A 22365-nucleotide genomic window follows, 5' to 3' on the forward strand; every position below is an offset into this window, starting at 1 on the left:
ATATGACATTGAGTAAAAAAACAATGAGATGCTTATTTTCTTCCTGGAGTCCGAGTGATTTTTGAAGTGTTAAACGTATGAGATTAGTTTTTTATTTTGTTATAAATCTAAGTGGAGTTCTTGTTTATGGCTTTAATAAAGAAAACGCCCTCTGCTGGCTCCTGATGTTATAGGAACGTTTCTCTGATCTGTCAATCGAGATTTTTGGAATAAAAAAAAAGTGTCTGTAATATGTTGAGTAAAGGTTGATTATAAAATTCTAGCTGTGAAATAATTCATCATGGTGTAAAATGGTTAAATGTTAAAATCGTCTGAGATCACTGAAGTGTTAATTTTAATACCTTTTAAAATAACAAGCCGACACATTTCATTTGTCCGATAAACAATTACAAAAATATATTATTCTTTTTTTATTATTGGTAGACATCCTTTAACTTTTCCTCACTCTCCTGTGTTACAACCTCACAGTCTGATTTGATGTAGTGAAGAGGGGATTAGTCAAAGAGTTAAAAAGTTAAAATAAAGCTGTGATGAAACTAGATTGACATTTCCTGAAGGAAATACTGTGCAAAGAATAATAGAGGTGAAAAAAATGATGGAACATATTTTTTTTAAAAAAAGGGATAAACAAAGAAAGAGGTTGAGGCAAAAATGTATACAAAGGAAGAAAGAAATAGAGAACAAAAAAAACAGAAAAGGGAAGAAGAAACATATATGAAAGAAAGAAATCACGATAAAAATGTATTGTGAGAAACAAAGAGAGTACAGTTACTACTGTTACTAAGCAACCAAGAGGCCAAAGGTAACGCGATGCTACCACCAACATGCTTCACGTTCTCAGATTTGTACCAGGGGTAAAAAGTTCAGAGCCTTTTCTCACATGTTTATGTGTCTCTCATACGCCTCGGCACTCTTCCATAAAGCCCAGCTCCACGGTTCTCCTCTGTACACCTTCTCCGTCGGCGCTGAGGACCTCTTCAGCTTCTTCAGAGAGATATTTTTGTATGTAACTGAACCCTGCGTATCATTTTCCAGAACTTTGTCCCAGACTTGTTTTGACTCTCTTCGGTCTTCATGATGCTGCATGTTTAGGTTCTCTAAACACGGAACAGTAATCAAGACCACATAAAGTGCAAATACACAACAGTGTGAGACAATGTACTGTTGCTATTGTGTAAGAACAAGAAGAGTGAGAAGGAAAGGTAGAATGAAAATAGGGGCGTACACACCTTCGTGCTTAACAATGACGACCATAACTGGAAGTTCTGAACTTTCTTGTCAGAGTGGATGTTCAGGCCTAGGGCGATATCACAGTCGTCCGTTCTGTCGCACCAGCCAATCACAACGCTCTCCATGCGCATGCGCGTTGCACCAGCCAATCACAGCGCTCTCCATGCTCATGCGCTTCGCCCCGCTGATGCAGGCTCGGGGTGTTGAAGTTAGTCAGGAAGTTGTGCCGGTGCGCGAGCGAGCTGTGTTGTAAACAGAGTCCCGAAGTTTCTTTTTATGTTTTTTATCTATTTTTTTTTTTTTTTAAGAAATATTTTATTTTTATTTTTATTTTTACATTTAATTTACGATGAAAAAGCGTCACCATGGAGATTTTTTATTTAATTATTTATTTTTCCTCCGCACCCTTTATATCCCGAAACTAGCCGCTTGTTCTAACTAGCCAAAGCTAAATAGTGCTAACGTCCAGCTCGCGAGCTCGTAGCGTCAGACACAGCGGGTGAGTCCGGTGCAGAAGCGACATTAAAATTATGACTGTTATTATTATTGTTGTTATTAGTGAATAAACCCAGAGCTGCCGTGTTTACTCGGTGATGTTCTGCTGGACCTCCAGAGCAGGCTGCAGGTCTGAGGAGCTTCTTATCTCCTGGTTCTGGAGCCTGTTTGAGATGGATGTGGACGTCACGCGCATCATCTCAGACCTTCACTGAACACCAGCAGAGGTACAACATCCACTTCATATCTTCCTTATTTATTTAATTCTCCATATACACCAGTTTGTTTTAATACATGTTGCATGCTATAGTTTTATAAAGGATATTCATTCAAATGGTGTATTTTTAAAGTTATTTAAAAATACGTAAATATTTTTATAATTATAAAATTACAAATATTTTATATTTGTATAAAAAAAATGTAAGTAATTTTTGTTTAATTAAACATCCACGTGTGCATTTTAACTTGTGGGCACATTTAATGTTCGTTCAATTAAAAAATTGTGATATTTCTTATGTTTATTTACCGTGCATCAGCTGCTCTTTGTGTAGCTGTTATAGTTATGAATGAGTTATTATTGTGTATATAATGTTAACTTGAGTTTAGTCTCAGTTGTAAATCTAGTTTTTAGATTTGTTTTTAGATGTTTGATACCTGTTGAATTTTATTTTTATTTAAACAGGGGTTTTTGTTTTTTTTTTAAAGAATGAGCTCAATTTTTTCTTCTTGTAACATCACACGTTACAGCTGTTTATATTGAAATAGTGCAGCTTTATTCTCTCATTCTTCTGTTTTAATTGTGTGGGAAAAATCAGGAGAAAACAGATCTAACTGATCTCCTGTGATCTGGTTTTGTTTCTGTTTTTCAGTGAGCGTGTGGTTAAGATGGTGAAAATGTTCCCGGTGAAAGGGCTCTGCTCTCGCTCCTCGTTCTTCGTGGGGTTCCTGGTGGGCACGTGTTCTCTCTACATGATCCTGCAACAGGCCTGGTTCTTGCAGAACGCCAACCTGCGACATGAAGACGTGGAGGTGAGGAGACTGGTGGAGGAGCAGAAGAACTGGAGGAAGGAGAAGTCGGCGCTGTTTAATCTCAACCACCCGCACCACATCGGTAACTATGTCATTAGCATGATAAGCACATTGCCAAGTTCCAGTATTTTGCTTAAACTAATTTACATTTACTTGAATTCCCCTCAAGGCAGGACATCCTGTTCTTTACTTCAGTTCTGTTGCCTCTCCCACAGTGTACACATCCTGCCATTAATTCTGTCACCTTGTTAAATCTGTACACCCTTCATTACGGAGTCCTTTTCCTCATAAAACTTTATTTGCTTTTTTTTTTGTTTCATCTTCTATAACCAGGACGATGGTGAACTGAGGCACAGTTACTCTTTATTCTGTTAATTTTGTGTCTCACTAGCAAATTCATTACTTTAGGGGGTGGGGTTACATTATTTGTTCCTAGCTTTTATTAGCACATGATTCATAAGAAATCTAAACACATCACTCTCAGGGTTTTTTTTTTTTCAATATATGCAATTGTTTATTTCAATAGCTGATTATTAGTCGTTACAGACAGCGCTGTGTGTGTGTGTGTTTTAATTTCCAAAATGTAAATAAAACCAGAACACAATGATTTGCAAATCTCATAAACCCATATGTTATTCACAATAGAACACAGAAAACATATCAAATATTTAAACTGAGGAAATGCACCGTTTTAAGGGAAAAATTAAGGTAATTTAGAATTTCATGGCAACAACACGTCTCAGAAAAGTAAGGACGGGGCGACACAAGGCTGGAAAAGTAAGTGTTAGTAAAAAGAATGGAACATTGTGCAAGTAATTAGGTTGATTGGGAACAGGTCAGTAAGATGATTGGGTATAAAAAGAGGATCTTAGAGAGGCGGAGTCTTTCTTAACGATCAGAAAAAGGGACTATAAAAAAACGAAAATATAATGCAAAAAAATTAAAAAGGAACAGTAACGAAAAAACTTAACAATAAAAAAGTACAGAACATATAACTGAAAATTTTAAAATAAAAAAGTAACAGGAAAAATGTAGCGATATATAATAATTAACAGGGAAGTGTAATGATGAAGAATGAATAAGCTAGCAAACTTTTTTTTGAAAAAAGTAGTTTGTTCATTTTGTAACAATGAAAATGTAACAAGAAAATAACTTGAAAATGGAGCGATTAAAAAAAGTAAAGATAAAAAAAGCTACTTGTTTGTGAGTAGAAATGCAGTTATAAAGCAAAGCAACCTCACAACGTGTACGATGTAATCACATCGCGTACAGTATGTTGTTATCCTGTGGTCATATCGGCAGGCCCCGCCCACCCACCTGTATGTTTCTGGTTTAGGTGAGGACAGTGGCCTGGCAGATGCCCTGTACAAGCGTGTACGTATTCTGTGTTGGGTGATGACGGGTCCCAGCAATCTGGAGAAGAAAGCTCGTCACGTGAAGGCCACATGGAGTCGGCACTGTAACATCGTGTTGTTCATGAGCTCGGTGGAAGACCCGGACTTCCCCACCGTCGGACTCAACACCAAGGAGGGCCGCGACCAGCTGTACTGGAAGACCATCAACGCCTTCCACTACGTGCAGGAGAAGCACGCCGACGACGCTGACTGGTTCCTCAAAGCTGACGACGACACGTACGTGGTGGTGGACAACCTGCGCTGGGTTCTGGCCAACCACTCGTCGGACGAGCCCGTGTACTTCGGGCGCCGCTTCAAGCCCTACATCAAGCAGGGCTACATGAGCGGCGGCGCCGGGTACGTGCTGAGCCGCGAGGCGCTCAGGAGGTTCGTGGAGGGCTTTCGCACCAAATCATGTAGTCATTCGTCCTCGGTGGAGGACCTCGCCCTGGGAAAGTGCATGGAGAAAATGGGCGTGATTGCCGGAGATTCCCGGGACACGGTCCAGAGAGAGACGTTCCATCCGTTTGTTCCGGATCAGCACCTCACTAACAAATTCCCCAAGAGCTTCTGGTACTGGAACTACTGCTACTACCCCATTGTCGAGGTAAGAACAACACGAAACAAACTTTCTCCCTGCTCAATCTAAGAGCTAGCTGGCCAATACGCTAATGCTAGCAATTGACAGTTTGTTTTACAAGGGCCCCTTTTTTTTTTTTGTTTAAGGCTGGGCAAATATGCTAGTTATCAAGAACTTTCTAGCTAAAGGTAACTAACTATTCAACTAGCTAGCCAACAGGGTAATGCTAGCAGTTGAAAGCTTACAAGTGGAAAATAAGTGTGTAGTTGGTAGACATTTGATCCATTTCTAGTGTTGTGTTTTTTTTTTGTTTTTTTTAAATAAACGTTTAAGGCAAAAAACCCCTCAAATATACATACTAGCTACCTCGCTGGCTTAACTTGGCTTAAGAATGTAATGTAATTTTAAAAAGCTTATGCTTTCTAAAGCTCAATGACGCTTGGGTGGCTTTCTGGACAATTTTTATGTTTAACACCACTCTGAAAAAAACAAAACGATGAAAAGAAGTAACAATAAAAACGTAGCATGAAAACGTGATGATAAATTAAAGATAAAAATAACTAATCTGGGCATGACTGTTTAACATGACAATTTTTTTTTTTTTTTTACAAATGAGCAAGCATGTTAGTTATCAAACAAGTTTCAGGATAACACTATCCTTGCCAGCCAACAAGCTAACAGTAGAGTTGAACGTTTCTGTGTTACTACACACAATAACGTAACACGTTGAAAGGGACACGGTTTTGAAACGTTTTCATGGTGTAAAGGAAAGGAAGAGTCCAGACCCTGATAGCGTTGGAGGTCACGTTCTTAAAATCTGTTCCGAACAATTAACAGATATATATTTTGTTTTATCTTTAAATTGTCACTCGACCTCCAGGGGGTCCCTCGTCTCTGGAAGGATTCCATCATCGTACCCGTGTCAAAGACTAACACTAAAGTCATTAAACGATTACAGGCCCATAGCGCTTACCTCCTTGGTTATAAAATCATTTGAGAAGAGTCTGAAGGACGCGCTTATGAATGCAGTGCATGGAAACGTGCCTATAGGGCATGTAGGGGTGTGGATGATGCATCTGGCACCCCATTAAACATCATTCTGTCACACCTTGAGGGTGCAAAGACTTTTTATGTAAGATTAGTTTTTATTGATTTTTCCTCTGGTTTTAATTGTATCCAGCCTCATATTTTAGCAGGAAGGCTAGGACGTATCCACAGTGTTGATCCTGGACTAATTTGTTGGTCTCATCGTGTGAAGGTTAACGGTGTCTTTTCAGATGTTAGTTTTTCCTCCACCACATCACCCCAGGGGTGTGTCCTTTCACCTCTTTTATTTGCGCTGTACACTAATGAGCGCTAAAGCTAATACAAGAGGTGTGGTGTTAAGTTTGGCGGCGACTCTGTGATTGTGTCTGTCCTCAGCAATGAAGATCCTGAGCATGGTCCTGTAACGGCAGGGTTCACTGACTGGTCTTTTTTTGGACATTAATGCGTCTAAAGCTAAAGAGATGACTATAGATTTTAGGAAGAATCCTACGGTCATGTCCCCTGTCGTGATCAGTGACCAGGCGATCGAGGTCGTGTGGCAGTGTAAATATCTTGGCATTCAAACTGACGATACGTTGACCTTTGAGTCTCAGATGGAAGCCCACTTTTATCTCAAGCTTCAAAGTTTTTATTTTGTTGATAATACTTTTATGAAAATCTTTCGCTCTTGTTTTATCGAATCCGTCCTCGCGTTTTCTTTTATTATTTGGTTCGGGTCACTCGATCTCCATCAAAACAGAAACAGACTGTAGAGTATTGTTAAGGTGTGCAGCAAGAATTGCAGGTACGACCTTGAACGATTTCACTCGGGGGTGTCCGATCTTATCCGGAAAGCGCCGGGTGGGTGCAGGTTTTCATTCCAACCAAGCAGGAGCCACACCCGAGTCTATTGAAAGCCAAACTCGACTGATTAAACGGGTAAAATCGGGTGTCGCTTGGTTGGAATGAGCACAAGAACCCACACCACCCCTATTTTAACTCATTTTATGATTGGACACCCCTGTTTTAACTCATTTTTATGATTGGACACCCCTGTTTTAACTCATTTTATGATTGGACACCCCTGTTTTAACTCATTTGTACAAGGTCAGGACATTGAAGAAGGTCCCATCAATTCTGTCTGACTCCAGACATCGCCTGTCTCAGGGTTTTAAGTTAATTCTGCAGATCTGCCAACATGTAGGACAAATAGGTTTAAAAACTCTCCTACGTCATAATCACTGCAATACTTTGTTTGTTTGATTGTTGTTTGTTTTTATTATTGTTCATCTAAGGGCTGGGTGTGGTTACTGCTTAGTGTACAACAATTTCCCCCTCAGGGACAATTAAGAGAACCTTGAACACTATCAGATATGAAGAAAGAAAGTTTCTAGCACTAACTAGCAAACATTTAAGAGTTTGTGATTCGAAATCTCTTGGAGGTTCGACGCTGTTTGTGACGTGTCCTCTTTTTTGCTTGCGTGAGTAGCTCTCATGGCTCTGGCTTTTATCTCTAAATCAGGAAAACAAATAGGGAAATTGTTTGCATTTCACACGCGGTCCGACTTTTAAAACCAGACTGTTTGCTGGAGGCACTGACGTTACACACTTATCCTGATAAGGCAGCGCTGGTTATCAGTGTTTATAAACCGTCATCAGGGTTCAGTAGCTGATGAATTATTTATCCTGTTAAGGATGTAAATGCTGAAGTTTTTGACCGTACGTGAAAAGGCCTCGTCTCTGTAAATACAAAAGATGCAGCGAGGCAGGTCGACTGAGGGTGCCAATACTTTAATACAGAGCTTGCGAAAATTATTTCACAATGTTAAACAGCAGTTGTGTGTTTTTTTTACGGATTTATAAATAAATAAACAAATAAGTAGCAGAAGAAAATATACTTTTGGAAAGAGAACGAGAGCAGTCGCTACGGAGACATGGATTGTACGACTGACCAATCGATGATCTGTGCCGCTTCTAGCGCCGCCCTCAAGAACAGCAACTGAATCAAGCAGTCTCCTTTCTCTAGGCTCCCCCAGTACATTTATCGGCTCTTCTACGGTATTTTGAGTCCTGCTCTGATTTTGTCCGGGGGAAGCATTACAACATTACGTTACACCACGTGTTGTAACGCTTCTCCCGGGAGACCAGTGTAAAATGACCGATAGTGCCATCTGTTGGTTTGGAAGAGGAAGTTGCTTAGCTGCATTCGTGAGAAATATGGGTTTCTGTTTGTTTGACAGAGTTTTCCTGTGCAAAGCAGATCGTGTTTGTTTGTGAAGTGGTATATTTATTTGTTTAGTTTTTGCACAAATTTAGCTAACGCTAACAAACTAACGCTGGCAATCAAAGTAAATGTTTTGTGGTTTATAATGCATTATGAAGTTTGCGTGGTTTTCTGGGTGTTTTTTGTGTTTAACAGAAGAAAAAAAAACACATTTCTAGCTAACGCTAACTGCAAGACTACAATTACAAACATAGTCAACAAAAGAATGTTTTGTGAGACATTTTGTCAGTCTTTTTTTTTTTCCTCCAATGGAAATCATATTCTGTCTTTAGTATGGAATTGAGCAGGCTAGCTTCAGCTGTACGTAGCCCAAGCCTTTTATTTTTTTCCATTAAAATTGATTTAAGTCACGTGACTCGAGTCCACAACTCAGTCATTGTAATAAATAATTGTGCGACTTGATTTGGATTATTAGATCAGTTACAACGCACACACACCCTGCACTGTCTCATTGTTTTTAAAATGCATACTTTTATAAAAAAACAGTTTGTCTTTTGTCACAACAACAAAACAAGGTTTCCTGCTCTAATTACGTCACACAAATCACACAAATCTTGGTAGGCATCTTCAGGACCATGACCTGAGGCCATTTCTTCTACTCCTCCTCCAAATTTGGTCCAATCCTCACCGAATTTGGCTCACATCATTTTGAGACCTGTTGGAACTTTCACAAAGTGGGGGGACTTTTTCATCTAGACCTCTCTTCCTACAGTCAGAGAATTCCACTGCTGAAACTAGAAATCACTTCTCAATCCGTTTCCCTCTGCTTTCCTGTGATTATGAATGTGAGTCTGGGTGCTTGGCCCCCGAAAATGCTGCTTGCAGCTTTAATTGTTCTTGTTTTCTTTTTTTCCCCTCATTTTCAGGGTCCTCAGTGTTGCTCAGACCTGGCCGTGTCGTTCCACTACGTGAACGCACAGATGATGTACCTGTTGGAATATTACACCTACCACCTGCGTGCCTTCGGGTATCAGTACCGCTACCAGCCCCCTGAGCTGAACCCCATCCCGCTGTCGCAGCAGAAAGAAGACACGGAGTTAGCGGAAGCAGAACAACACCCCGAACCTGAACGCAACAACATCTAAAACATTATTTTTGTCCATTTTTCTGCAATCCTGGAGTTATTTGATTTTATTTTATTAATGCAGAGGGCGGGACACATGGTATTTTCTGGTGGCTCTTTATTCATGTGTGTGAATCTTGTATTACATTTTGAGTCACATATGTGTGTGTGTGTGTGTGTGTGTGTGAGAGTTACTTTTGATGGTATGTACAAATTCTATAAAAAGTGTTTACTTGAGTGATGACAGCTTAAATATGTATAGTGCCTCAACAGGTGTGTGTGTGTGTGTGTGTGTGTGTGTGTGTGTGTGTGTGTGAGTGAAAGAGAGAGAGAAAGAAAGAAAGACTCAGGTATGTCTAGGCTCATCCCCAATGCCTTCTAAAAATTCTAGACCAAATGAACCCCCCGCCCCATTATGTATTTTTGTTTTCCATCCACCTAAAACAAGTTTTGTCGAACAGGTCATGTAGGCGGAGCTACAGGTTGTGATGTCACAAAATGATAGAAAATGCTAATTATTGACAGATCACTTGTAGGCTCGGAGCCTGACTCTTTAAATTAGGATCGGAGTTTTGATTGGCGTATTTGTGCATCTCCACGTTTTTTTGGTTTCTCTGATAGTTTCTTGTGCGTTGAATGTTATGTGATTTTGTACACGGTTATTTTATGCCACTTGAACGGATTATTTTGTTACGTGAATATTTGATATAACCGGTGTAATGTACGTAAGCGTAAAATGTACGAATTGTACCAGATTCTCTTAATGTAATAGCAGACGATGATCCGTGAGGCGGACAGTGTCGTTATAATCTCTATAATCTCTATGGTGGTGTAAACAAATATTGGATGAGAACTTGGTGGAAGAGGTGGAGGTGGACCTGCTGAACCTGTCCTCCTGCTCCACTTTGTGGTTTTATCTCTTTTGTACCGTGAACATCAATGTGTGTGTCTCATCAAACACACTTCATGAGGATGAAAGGTGCACTTTGATGCTAATCTCTCTCCCCTGGATGTGTAGCATGGGATAAAAGGATGGATTTGGAGAGAAGAGAAAACGAATACATTTTATTTGTTTTGAGAGACGTATTAAAGATTGAATAATTTGCAGAATAGGACTAGTTGGAGAGTGATGTGAATCCCTTGCTGACAGCCATGCCCCGTTCTCAGCCACGCCCCAATGCACTTGTTTATGCCTGTTTCCTGTATACACGCAGGATTTTTTATATATATATATATATATATATATATATATATATATATATATATATATATATATATATATATATATATATATATATATATATATATATAAAATGTATGTATATAAAATATCTTAATAATAATCTTCATTGCAAAGCCTGATCTTTTGGTACGTGGTGAAACGTTTAAATGACGTGTTTTCTTCCGAAAACCATTCATATGGATGTTTTCATTTTTAATCTTTAACCTCCCAGCACTGGAGTAATACAGTAAACTTCATCTCCCTCCACTGGCTTCCTGTAACCGCCCGCATTAAATTTAAGGCTTTGATGCTCATGTAAAAGACCTTGTCTGGAACAGCGCCCCCTACCTCAACTGTCTCCTGAAGGCTTACGTTCCTCAATGCTTCTCTTTCATCTTGTCGGATCTGATGCGTATATACACAAGAATTCTTGTTGGCAAGAATGGAATGCTAGTTCTGCCACCCACTGATAAATGTTACTATGGCAACCATCAGCAGGAACGCGTCCTGGCAATATCATAGTAGAGCGAGTGGCGACTCGCGGTGATAAAATGGCTGTGTGTGTGGACGCAGCCTGAACGTTTCATGATTATGTTCTGTGAAAATAACTAACGTCTGCCCGCAAGTCCTCCGTTTTAACTGAGTTTGTCATGGACGTGCTTCCTGCTCTTTTCCAAACTGCCTCCGTTTTATATTCGCACGCAGCGGAGAGAGATTAGTGCACTCGTTTGAAAGAAATAAACACCACAGTGCACCTTTTAACGTCAGTTTCTCACGAGAAAGCACTTTTAAAATAAACAAAAATCCACGCCGGAGATGTTAAAAAGTGATTAGTACATGGGCTTTGGCTCCAATTAACCCTGAAGTGTTTCATTTTATCGGTATGGAGACCAAATTGGTGTTACTGATGTCTGATGATGATTACGATCAGTACACAGTGTTCTTGTTTGTTTTTTTGGTCTTTCTGAAGGTTATTAGGTTTATTTCTGAGTTTTCTGTAACATTAGCATAATCATTGTTTGTTTGATTTTAGAACAATGCTGAGCTGAAATGTCTCGAGTGTAAAATCAAACTGGATTAACTTTAATATTTTTGATTTTCTGATTGTTTTGTCTACGGGAGCAAATTTGGGAAGAGTGATGTTAAGATTTCTTCGCTCTGTGTTAATATATTAATATTTTCATATCTAAAAGTGTGTGTGAGAGAGAGAAGGAAAATTGAGCAGCATATTTACAGGAGTCTTTATTTATAGATTCAGAAATGAACAGAATCACAGATATGAAGACACATATATTTAATAAATGATTATTTTACTGTAAACTGTCGAGTTTTTCCCCCCTTTAAAAAAAAAAGTTATTTATAAAATGATAAAAATCTGAATAAGGTAGAGAAGCGCCGTTCTCACATTCTAGGGCTTCACTGAATTTTAACAGGTGGGTCGCCAATACTTCTGCAAACAGGGAGTTTTGCACTCCCTAAGAAGTTTCTTATATTTTGAGGATGGAAAAAACCCCCAATGTTTATCGATCGCGTATTTAACCAGTCGTTTAACAGTAACTTTGTTTATAACTCCCCTTCCTTAATAAGTATTGGCACCCTTCATTTAAAATTGTCCGTATCCATATGTGTGGATGCTGTATCATTTTGTTTTAAAATTTTTAACATCAGAATAAAGTTTTCTTCTTAGAGAGTCCAATTTTTTCCCAATAGAGTTTGCTGAGTGCAAAACTATTGGCACTCCACCCATTCAAGCGTTGGTGACCATAGCTGTCGAGCAAGATTGGAGAGGATCTTGGAACGCTCTCCAGGCATCCACTTTAAGTTTAGTTATACTCTCAGGTTTGTTCTTGGTGACCGTCATTTTTAAATCCCGCCACAGGTTTTCCACAGGATTTGAACCCGGAGACTGAGTTCGCACAATTGTGTTCTACAACCTTTTCTGTTTTGATTGAAGTGTTCCTTGGATCATCGACTTGTTGAAAGAACCATCTATGGTCAAGTCTTAACCTACTTGCAGAGGCAACCCTGTTTTGGGGTCTGGGACTTGACGGATCATAGACCCAATCCGTGGCTAATTTTAAACTGTTCTATATTTATAACGTTTTCTTTTTATTATGTCTATTACCGCGTTTATTGTGCAGACCAATAACTCTCTGTAATTTATATTGAAACCTGTAGCTTTGTTTGTTTTTTTCTTCATGCTGATGGATGACTGAGTTAATTTTTGTTATACTTCTCTATTAGCAGGAAATGAGTGAGTGTGGACTCAGACCAATTTAAATATAACAACTACTATGTGTTTTTTCAAAGACTGATGATTGCTGTACATTTTTTGGTTGGGGTGCCAATAATTTTGCAACAAATTTTTTTTTTTTTCATATAAAAATCCCATTATGTAAGCGTTTGAGTGGAAAAGTCACCGTGTCTCGCGTTTATTCTATAGTTATGTTTTTTTTGGCTTATATTTATTTATGGGGTGGGTGCCAATACTTTTTTGAACCCGCAAGCCTGTAAGGGATCCTACCTAGACCTGCAGAGATGAAATGATGTATTGACCTTATGACCTCGTAATACTGATATTTTTCAGTTATGTTGCACTAGATTTAAAAAAAAAAAAAAAAAAAAAACCTTCAGAAGAAAAATCAGATGTAAAATAAACTCCATTTAAATCTTCACGTGAAAAATAAAAAACGTAAACTCCAGGCGGAGAGATCAGAACCGTCGCTCTCGAATTCCACGTCGTCGTTAAGGCGGAGCTTCAGGCGGGACGACGATATCTGCGGAGAGAACAGCAGCCACGTGAAACTCTGACGTTTCGTCGCTTTCACGTGTCTCCAGTGTTCCGGTAGGTTTTGTTTTATTCCTCACAAGACTACGACACCTACATAGAGCCTTCATGACGGCTGACATAAGCCTACACGAACATTTGTAACACCTTATTCCCACAGCCGTTTGTTGTGTAAGACACTTGCCTATTTTGATTAATCGAGTGACACAACTTTCTGTTGACATAAAGGTGTTCTAACACTCGTCACATCACTCTGTAGCTCAGTGAGTCGTTTTAATGAATCGTTAAAGCGAATTAAACATGTAAAATAACAGCTGTACAAATTCTGCAATAACTGACATGGACGTGCATAGCTGTGTTATAACACTGACGTAGTGACAGTTTTAACATAATCATTACTCAGCAATGTAGCGATGTTTATTTTAATAAAAAAATTAAAGTTAATAAGAGCGTTATGATCAGCTATGACTGTGTTATGACAGCGTTATGTATGTGTTATATATTCTTTCCCCCTTCACAGGTTGAGTTATAGCCTTGTCATTCTAATACACTTATTATAACAACCTTACGTCACTTGACGTTAAATCAGAAGAGATGAAAGCAGTCTTTGTCAGCTGATGCCTGCAGGAATGAACCTTTATGAATGTTTACTTAGCTTTATGCTAGTTGTCATGAAAGGCTTATTCAGGGCTTGTGTAGCTCTATGAACACTGACCCTCACCTGAGTCTTCGGTTGTTTGAGAAGACTCCGCCCCGTCTCTCTCGTCTCCACGCAGCAAGGCCTGGAAAAACACGGCAGGAACTTTAGAGGAACTTTTTCAGATCGTCGGTTTGTTTTCGATCTCCATCGTTATTGTTTACCTTTAGCGATATCCGACTCACCCGAGTCGACATCTCTGCGCCCGAACAGACCGACAAACACGTCGCTGACGTCTCCTGCAGCAGAGGAGAACAGAGTTCTCATGTTTAAGCACTGAAACAAATATTTCAGATGTTTATATAAGCAATAAACACCTACGTCTCCGTGGCAGCTCTGCAGTCAGATCTGTGAAGGAAGAACAATCAGTCAGCGGATGCCGGGGTTTTATTTTGACACAAAGCTATTTAAATCTGAGACGTGACGTGAGTGTCGACTTTTAACAACCAATCAAACGGCAGCGGAGACCCTAAATTACCTTTAAAGAAAATTCTACCTTCAGCTCTACAGCACAATGCTTCAAAGCCCTGGGCTAGACAGATGAAGCCCCTGACTGGATGATGCCTCATACTGGGCAAATCAAGCACATGACTGGCTGAAGCCCCAGGGTGGATAAGTGAAGCCCCTGACTGCCTGATGCCCCAGGCTGGACAGATAAAGCTCCAGAATGGACAAATAAAGCACCGTGACGGTGACGGGGATAAAGTACTCACTAAAGAGGAATGAATGTTATAACACTTACATTAGAACATTAGTAGCTCCGCTCATTAGAGTCACATCACAGCATTGCTTTATTCTTGATTAAACAAATCTGTGCATTCTGCTGTAATACTGACGCTGACATGAGTATCTGCTCGAACGGAATCCACGTCTCTCTGAGACTCTTTCAGATTCCGTGAAATAATTCATTCTTTTCTCACCGGAACTCCTTTTACCCATCAGACCAATGAAACTGTCGTCTTCCACTTCATTATACTGCCTCATCTCTCGTCCTGAACTGTCCTATAACACACACACACACACACACACACACACACAGTCTCAATAAAATATCATTTCAAAAATATTTATTTATTTATTTATTTGTTTGTTTGTTTGTTTGTTTGCTTATTTATTTTAAGGGACTAAATTAATTATCTACCTTAAAAACTTTTCTTCTCATCCATATAATATTTGATAAAATTTACTATGCAGCTTTTTCTAAACACAGCCTGTAATTTCAGGTGTAAAGCATTTTTTTTTTTGCTGTGAATGATATATTATTAAATGTGCTATTATTATTATTATTATTATTATTATTATTATTATTATTATTATTATTATTATTATAATAAAATTATGAATAAATATGATATATTATTAAATGTGTATTAAATGAGTGTGTAAATACTGAAGCATATACACTAAACATGATGCGTGACCGCTACAGACGTCAGTCCACACCTCACAGATGAGCCACGACGTAATATTTGAAAACGATGTACGTATTTTATTACAGACTCAAAAAAAGTCTGAAAATCTACTGAAATAACTTTAGAAATATTAAAACGCACAGGTGCAAAAGGTCAACGCGCACCTTCCGTGTTGAACAGAGAATAAGGAAATGTAGTGTTGTGGTTTTTATTCTAGTTTGTTTTACGATTTACGACAACAACAAAAAATCCTCTTAAACATAAAATTATTAATGGCAGTATGAAACATATTTTATATATATATATATATATATATATATATATATATATATATATATATATATATAATATAAAATGTAAATAATAATTAACATCATGATATGTGACTGGTACAAATCATTACACACATCACAGATGTTTAAAGTCTTACTTTTGAATCATGGATTATATAAATATCCAAAATATATCTCTAATTGCAACTGAATTGATCCTGTAATTTAATAAAGCAATCAGAGAGACGTGTCCTGCATGTCTGAAGGTGAAGGAACATGGATGAGTTTCCTACCTGGACAGTGAAGCTGCTGAAGCTGGTTTTGCAGGAGAGCAGCAGCAGGAACAGTAAGTGTAACACGCAGCTCCTCATGGTCCTCATGGTCCTCATGGTCCTCATGCTCACACGCTATTCATCACTTTATAATTTAGCGCATGCTGCTCTGAGGTCGGTCCTGCTGAAGACGAGCATCCGTGTTACAGCCTTCACCACCCCTGCTTTATAGCTCTCACTCTCTGTCACGTCACGCTCCCAGTCTCCTGAGAGACTTCACCTGTTTCATCACGCTCAGCTGGCTTAAAAAAAAAAAAAGATCTCTTCTGTAACCTGCATCATGAAGATCATAATAAATAGTTTTATTAATTGTCCAATAAGCGATCGAGGAACATCAGGACACATTTACCGTCATTAAAAAAATACCAAAATGTATGAATATGCTTAATTATATGCAAATTGATTCTCTAGTTTAGCTATCTCCTAGTAAACGAGCTCACATTAGTCGCTGTTTCAATGAAACCATAGCGGCCGCTGTCTGTTCATTGCTACAACTAGCTAGGTTAGCAAGCTGACTAGCTTAATCACGCAATTTCTACGGCTAACACTGCTCACGTACCACGCTGTCGTCTTCGAAACATTTGCATATCACAGGTGATTGGTCTGAAGCTGTTGACGCTGTAGTTTTGTGACATCACAGATTGTGCTCACATGTAGCTCCGCCCCTGAATCAGTTCCATACATAAGTGCTGAAAAAGTCAGTGTTAGTGTCAGTGTAAATCCAGACCTGCTGATGTTGACATATTTTCAGAAACGCGCACATATGAGTTTTCACTCAAAAATACACAGAAATGAAAACGTCAGATGATACAACTGACGCGTGAATCGGGAATGACTGACGCGTGAATCGGGAATGACTGACGCGTGAATCGGGAATGACTGACGCGTGAATCGGGAGTGACTGACGCGTGAATCGGGAATGACTGACGCGTGAATCGGGAATGACTGACGCGTGAGTCGGGAATGACTGACGCGTGAGTCGGGAATGACTGACGCGTGAATCGGGAATGACTGACGCGTGAATCGGGAATGACTGACGCGTGAGTCGGGAATGACGGACGCGTGAGTCGGGAATGACTGACGCGTGAGTCGGGAATGACTGACGCGTGAGTCGGGAATGACTGACGCGTGAATCGGGAATGACTGACGCGTGAATCGGGAATGACGGACGCGTGAATCGGGAATGACTGACGCGTGAATCGGGAATGACGGACGCGTGAGTCGGGAATGACGGACGCGTGAATCGGGAATGACTGACGCGTGAGTCGGGAATGACTGACGCGTGAGTCGGGAATGACTGACGCGTGAGTCGGGAATGACGGACGCGTGAATCGGGAATGACGGACGCGTGAGTCGGGAATGACGGACGCGTGAATCGGGAATGACGGACGCGTGAGTCGGGAATGACTGACGCGTGAGTCGGGAATGACTGACGCGTGAGTCGGGAATGACGGACGCGTGAGTCGGGAATGACTGACGCGTGAGTCGGGAATGACTGACGCGTGAGTCGGGAATGACTGACGCGTGAATCGGGAATGACTGACGCGTGAATCGGGAATGACGGACGCGTGAATCGGGAATGACTGACGCGTGAATCGGGAATGACGGACGCGTGAGTCGGGAATGACGGACGCGTGAATCGGGAATGACTGACGCGTGAGTCGGGAATGACTGACGCGTGAGTCGGGAATGACTGACGCGTGAGTCGGGAATGACGGACGCGTGAATCGGGAATGACGGACGCGTGAGTCGGGAATGACGGACGCGTGAATCGGGAATGACGGACGCGTGCGTCGGGAATGACTGACGCGTGAGTCGGGAATGACTGACGCGTGAGTCGGGAATGACTGACGCGTGAATCGGGAATGACTGACGCGTGAATCGGGAATGACGGACGGCTGTGTAGGTGTTTTGAACTCTCAGGTACGAACTGATTTTTGAAGCCCTGCCCCCTGCCCTCCATCTCACTTTAGTAATCTCTCACCTCGACTCGACTGTCCTGGGGAAAGGTGCGCTGATGTGCCCCCTCTTCTTCTTCTTCTTCTCCTTCTTCTCCTGAGAGTTCACTATTCCTGCTTCTTATTTATTATGGAAAATAAACCTGATTACACACATTTTTACCATCAAAGTCTTCTCACCGAATCAAACATTTTCCAAACCACATTTATTTATTTATTTATTTATTTATTTAATCTCTGCAACATTTCCTGTTAAAGTAATAATAATAGTGATAATAATCACAGAACTCCATGAACTCCAAGCGGGATGTTATTTATAGAAGAGAGATCGTTTTTTTTTTTGTTGTCTTTTTTTAAACTGGATTTCGTACATCTCCGGTCTGTCACATCTCTTCCTCCAGTGATGGCGTGGCACGAAGAACACGAAGAAAACGAAGAAAACGAACAACACGTGAGTTTGTGTTTCAGTTCGTGACAGTAACACTGTGAGACTCGCAGATCCTGAGCAAGGCTTACTGTAGCACTTTTAATCATATTTGTGAGTGAGAAAAACAACACTGTATGACTCATGGGGCACTCGGTGTGTGTGTGTGTGTGTGTGTGTGTGTGTGTGTGTGTGTGTGTGTGTGTGTGTGTGTGTCAGAAGTCAACACTGTAAAATATAGATTCTGAAACTGAATTTTTTTAAGGGATGTAAAAACCTGAGCTAAAATGAAGTTAATTTAATGTATATTAATAAAGTTTGCTGAAATGTGCCTGGAGAGAATTACACGACTTTATACTCTACATTATTTATAAGTATACTTAAAGAGGAGTACATTTTTTAAATTTAGTTTACTTTTAGATTTTCGTAATAATACAGATATGAAACTACACTTAGTTGAATTAAAAACACTTTAATTACAAAAGAGATTTCAATCCCGCTTTCGCAGTGGCCTATATAACATCACCGCTGAGAAGCATGGTGGTGGTAGCGTCGTGTTCTGCGTGACTCTTGTTACTCTTGGCTGCTTCGCTGACTCAGCTCCTCTACCCAGTCAGAGACATATTCTTTCCATTTTCCGTTAACGTACGGAATATTGTTGTGTATGATGTTCAAAACTTGTTATTTATTTATTTATTTATTTATAACAACCGAACCCTAACTGAACTTTGTCCCGGACTCGTTCTGATCTGGGCGCTCCTTGTTCTTCATGATGCCGTGTGTTTAGAGTATGTTCTCTAACAAAACTCTGGGTTCGTACAGGACCGGGTGTATTCATACCGAGATCACGTGACACTTTAATAATTGCACACAGGTCGACGCTGTTCAGCTAACTGCATGGCTTCTGATGCTAAATGAAAGGTTTTGCAACAACAACAAGGGGGCTAATACTTCTGCAATCCCAACTTTGATTTGTAAAACGCTTTGCAAACTGTATCGATTTTAGTAATTTGGGTTATTTTATATAGAACTATGATGCATCATGGTATAAAACCAAGTCCAAGTCCATTTCAGTTCCAGGCTGTAACATTACAAAATAATAAATGTGGTGTGACGTCATTAAGACATAAAAAAAACCAGGAAAATGAACCTGGTGTTGCTCGAGGTTGCATATTCGGACCTCTGTTATTCCCAGACGAGTAAAAAGACGGTGTATATATAAAGCATAAAAGCTTGAAAGTCATAAATGCTGATGTTTGGTATTATAAAAAGCATTTATTATAGCTGCAGTTAGATAATCGTTTTAATTCCAGTCTCAGTTTCCCTGACACGATGTATTAAAGCTCTTCAGTGAACTCTATATAGTACATTAAATAAGAAGATAAAACAATAACAGGAACTTTACACAACAACAACATCCTATTAGCTCACGTTATTACTGCAAATTGCGTTGGGCTTCTGGGAGATCTGCAGGGTTTTGCGCCACGTTTCGAGACCCTGAACGTATTAGTCTGCGATTAGACCACGTTTTTAATTGCCGCAAGTGCGTCTGGAAATTCCGTCTCCCAACCGTGAGGTTTGATTTACGATTCATCAACAAAAACACAATATGCAGACCTGCGATAAACCACCGTGTGTGTGTGTGTAAACTAATAAGTGATGGTGTTACCGTTAACGACGTGTCCCCAAGTGTTTTATTCCTCTTATACCACTGAGATTTTGTTTTTTAAGAATGACCCATCATACATTTTACCTGTTTATAAAAGGAATATCTGCACACTGGCGCTCCTATGGTGCTCCATTTACAACGGCGGATGAGGCAGAGGGGTGCCAATACTTTCCGCAGCACACCAGATGAGCACAAGTCAGTAATTTTCACACACTAAGCATCGTCACCACAAAGCCCCCGGGTAAAAACAACGGAATTTTCGTCCTTGATTTCCCCTCCTCTGCGTCATGACGTCTCGGTTCCTCTAACGGTTCTCTACGAGTTCCTGCGTTCTCACACGTGCGTCTGTTTCCTGAGACATGTCCGGACGCCGCTGTGTGCTTTGGGCTGCTGACTCAGTGAGTGGGCACATTAATGATCTTCTCACACTTTTCCATATTTCTCCAGGTGCCTCAACCTATGTTTGGAAGACTCTCGGCGCAGTCAGAGGCGACGGTGCGACTCCACGAGGAATAAAGGTGACATCGCGTCATGAATATGAGGTGAAAATCTCTAGGGGCCACTTCATAAGTTCTCTGTGGTGCATAAACTCTTCTTACAGTTCTTAAAATGCTCTTCAACGTGTAAGTATAGATCATTATGAAAATGGAACCAATTCATTTGAAGCATGCGTTTATTACATTTATTACATATGAATTAATAACAAGTTATGTAGCATTAATAAGACTTAATAATGCCTAGAATAAGCTGATAAAAATCATATACATTCATAACATTTCATGAAATATGTGACTTTGCACTGCATTCATAACATGTTATGAAGCATGAATTTATCATGCCTGGCATAAGCTCGTAAAATGTCATATTCGTTCAGAACATATTATGTAGCATGTGAAATGACATTGATGACATTTTGTTTAACATAAGATTCTATAATGCCTGTAAAAAGTCATATACATTTGCACAGTGTTATGTAGCATGCAGAAGACTTTATAATGCATGGTATTAGGCTGTATGATAAAAATATGAAATCATTACATATTATGTAGCATAAAGTAGACAATATAATGTTCGGCGTTAAGCTTGGATAAAGTTATAACATGTTATGTAGCATGATTAAGACTTTATAGATTTTATATAAGATTTTATAATGCATAATAATATGCATTCATAACATATTTCATAGCATACGTAAGCTAGTATAAAGAAATATACTGTACATCCCTAACATTTTATTGAGCGTGCAGAAGATTTTAATATTAAGTAACATGATATGAGGCTTTATAATGCCTGGAATAAATCTGTAAAAAATAAATAAATCACAGTCATATCTATCCATAACTTATTACGTAGAATACATAGGGCTTTATTTTCCTGTAACAGCACGCCCCCTAGTGTTTTCTTCCTATTACACCACAGCAACCTGCCAATGATTACATTTCTTTTTATTAATTAGAAAGCAACAGGTCATACTGCTGTTACAGAAAATGCATATTAGATGTAAAGCTGATGAGACAATGACACAAACTCACAAGCCCCGCCCCTCAAACACTTTTATACTGAAGTACCAAGAAAGTCTGTCTAGAAACAAATCCGTATAATCAGAATCAGCATCCAGGACGGGATAAGATGTTTTTACTCATCACCTGATCCAGGTACAATCATAAATGATTATAAATTAATAATAAATATTACAGAAAACACTGGATCTTTTCCCTCATCAGTGTCACAAACACTCTGTCTCTGATTCCCCGAGCCCATTTTCATAACAGCATACAAAGTCCCGAGGTACACCTCCGTTTCCATGGTAACATGACCGAAGAGACAGACCTGAGGCTGGAATTTTCCACACGTGTGTGAGTGTGTGTGTGTGTGTGTGTGTGTGTGTGTGTGTGTGTGTGTGTGTGTGTGTGTGTGTTCAGTCTAAAGCTCAGGAGGCCACATAGTTAAGTACAAAAGTTTGCACCCCCCCTCACACAGTAGGGTGTGTGTGACATCTGGTAGAATTAGAACAGAGACTGCAAGAAGAATGTGTGTATCTCTGTGTGTGTGTTTGTGTGTGTGACAAGAAGGCTGTTAAAAACAGTGTGAAACTGGATAATGAATGCTCAAAACGTCACTAAAAGTCAGCAGATGACATCATGGAATAATTTGCATATTCATCGAATCATCATGATTATTTGCATATTAACAAGTGTTACATGAAGAAGGAAGATTTACTGAAACGAATATAGAATAGAATAGAGTTTTATAAGAGTATAAAATAGAGTATAACTTTTTTTCTAAGACAAGGAAGTCATCTTTGGTCATGGGGATTGGTCGTTGGGAACAGTGTGATGTGTTGCTCTGTATGATGTGATGACGTTCAGGAATGTGACAAGATTTATGAGAAACTTGCCAATGAGAACAGACAAGGTAGAAAAAAGAGAATAGATGAGGTAGAGAAAGGAGAATAAATGAGGTAAAGGAAGAACAGACAAAATAGAGGAA

The 22365-nt window shown here is 39.6% G+C and overlaps 2 protein-coding genes across 3 annotated transcripts; one reads left to right on the top strand and one right to left on the bottom strand.

Annotated features, from left to right (window-relative positions):
* Positions 1-1462: 1462 nt before the first annotated feature.
* Positions 1463-12634, top strand: c1galt1lb (core 1 synthase, glycoprotein-N-acetylgalactosamine 3-beta-galactosyltransferase 1, like b). Its single transcript, XM_017480516.3, has 5 exons — positions 1463-1729; positions 1844-1952; positions 2595-2836; positions 4091-4755; positions 8905-12634. Exons 2-5 carry the CDS (start codon positions 1903-1905, stop codon positions 9121-9123), a joined length of 1176 nt encoding a protein of 391 aa, XP_017336005.1. The 5' UTR covers positions 1463-1729; positions 1844-1902; the 3' UTR covers positions 9124-12634.
* Positions 11285-20108, bottom strand: tac3b (tachykinin precursor 3b). Of its 2 annotated transcripts, none has more exons than XM_047158748.2 (8): positions 19960-20108; positions 17809-17902; positions 15786-16066; positions 14729-14810; positions 14130-14156; positions 13994-14047; positions 13833-13893; positions 11285-13100 (listed from the first exon to the last, which is right to left on the bottom strand). In XM_047158748.2, exons 3-8 carry the CDS (start codon positions 15888-15890, stop codon positions 13082-13084), a joined length of 348 nt encoding a protein of 115 aa, XP_047014704.1. In that variant the 5' UTR covers positions 15891-16066; positions 17809-17902; positions 19960-20108; the 3' UTR covers positions 11285-13081. The 2 variants fall into 2 exon arrangements, with proteins under 2 accessions (XP_047014704.1, XP_047014703.1); XM_047158747.2 differs by having other exon boundaries at positions 13973-14047.
* Between the last annotated feature and the right edge of the window lie 2257 nt (positions 20109-22365).

The sequence above is a fragment of the Ictalurus punctatus genome, chromosome 11, assembly GCF_001660625.3.
Source record: "Ictalurus punctatus breed USDA103 chromosome 11, Coco_2.0, whole genome shotgun sequence".
In the NCBI taxonomy this organism is placed as follows: Eukaryota; Metazoa; Chordata; class Actinopteri; order Siluriformes; family Ictaluridae; genus Ictalurus; species Ictalurus punctatus.

What these genes read in the sequence shown, in the direction of transcription:
- c1galt1lb (XM_017480516.3), top strand. Translation starts at nt 1,903, where the DNA reads ATGTGGACGTCACGCGCATCATCTCAGACCTTCACTGAACACCAGCAG. An exon ending in TTCACTGAACACCAGCAGAG is followed by an intron (nt 1,953 to 2,594) that starts GTACAACATCCA and finishes TCTGTTTTTCAG; the next exon opens with TGAGCGTGTGGTTAAGATGG. An exon ending in GCTACTACCCCATTGTCGAG is followed by an intron (nt 4,756 to 8,904) that starts GTAAGAACAACA and finishes CCTCATTTTCAG; the next exon opens with GGTCCTCAGTGTTGCTCAGA.
- tac3b (XM_047158747.2), bottom strand. Translation starts at nt 15,890, where the DNA reads ATGAGGACCATGAGGACCATGAGGACCATGAGGAGCTGCGTGTTACAC. An exon ending in TCAGCAGCTTCACTGTCCAG is followed by an intron (nt 14,811 to 15,785) that starts GTAGGAAACTCA and finishes TGTGTGTTATAG; the next exon opens with GACAGTTCAGGACGAGAGAT. An exon ending in TGAGTCGGATATCGCTAAAG is followed by an intron (nt 13,894 to 13,972) that starts GTAAACAATAAC and finishes GTGTTTTTCCAG; the next exon opens with GCCTTGCTGCGTGGAGACGA.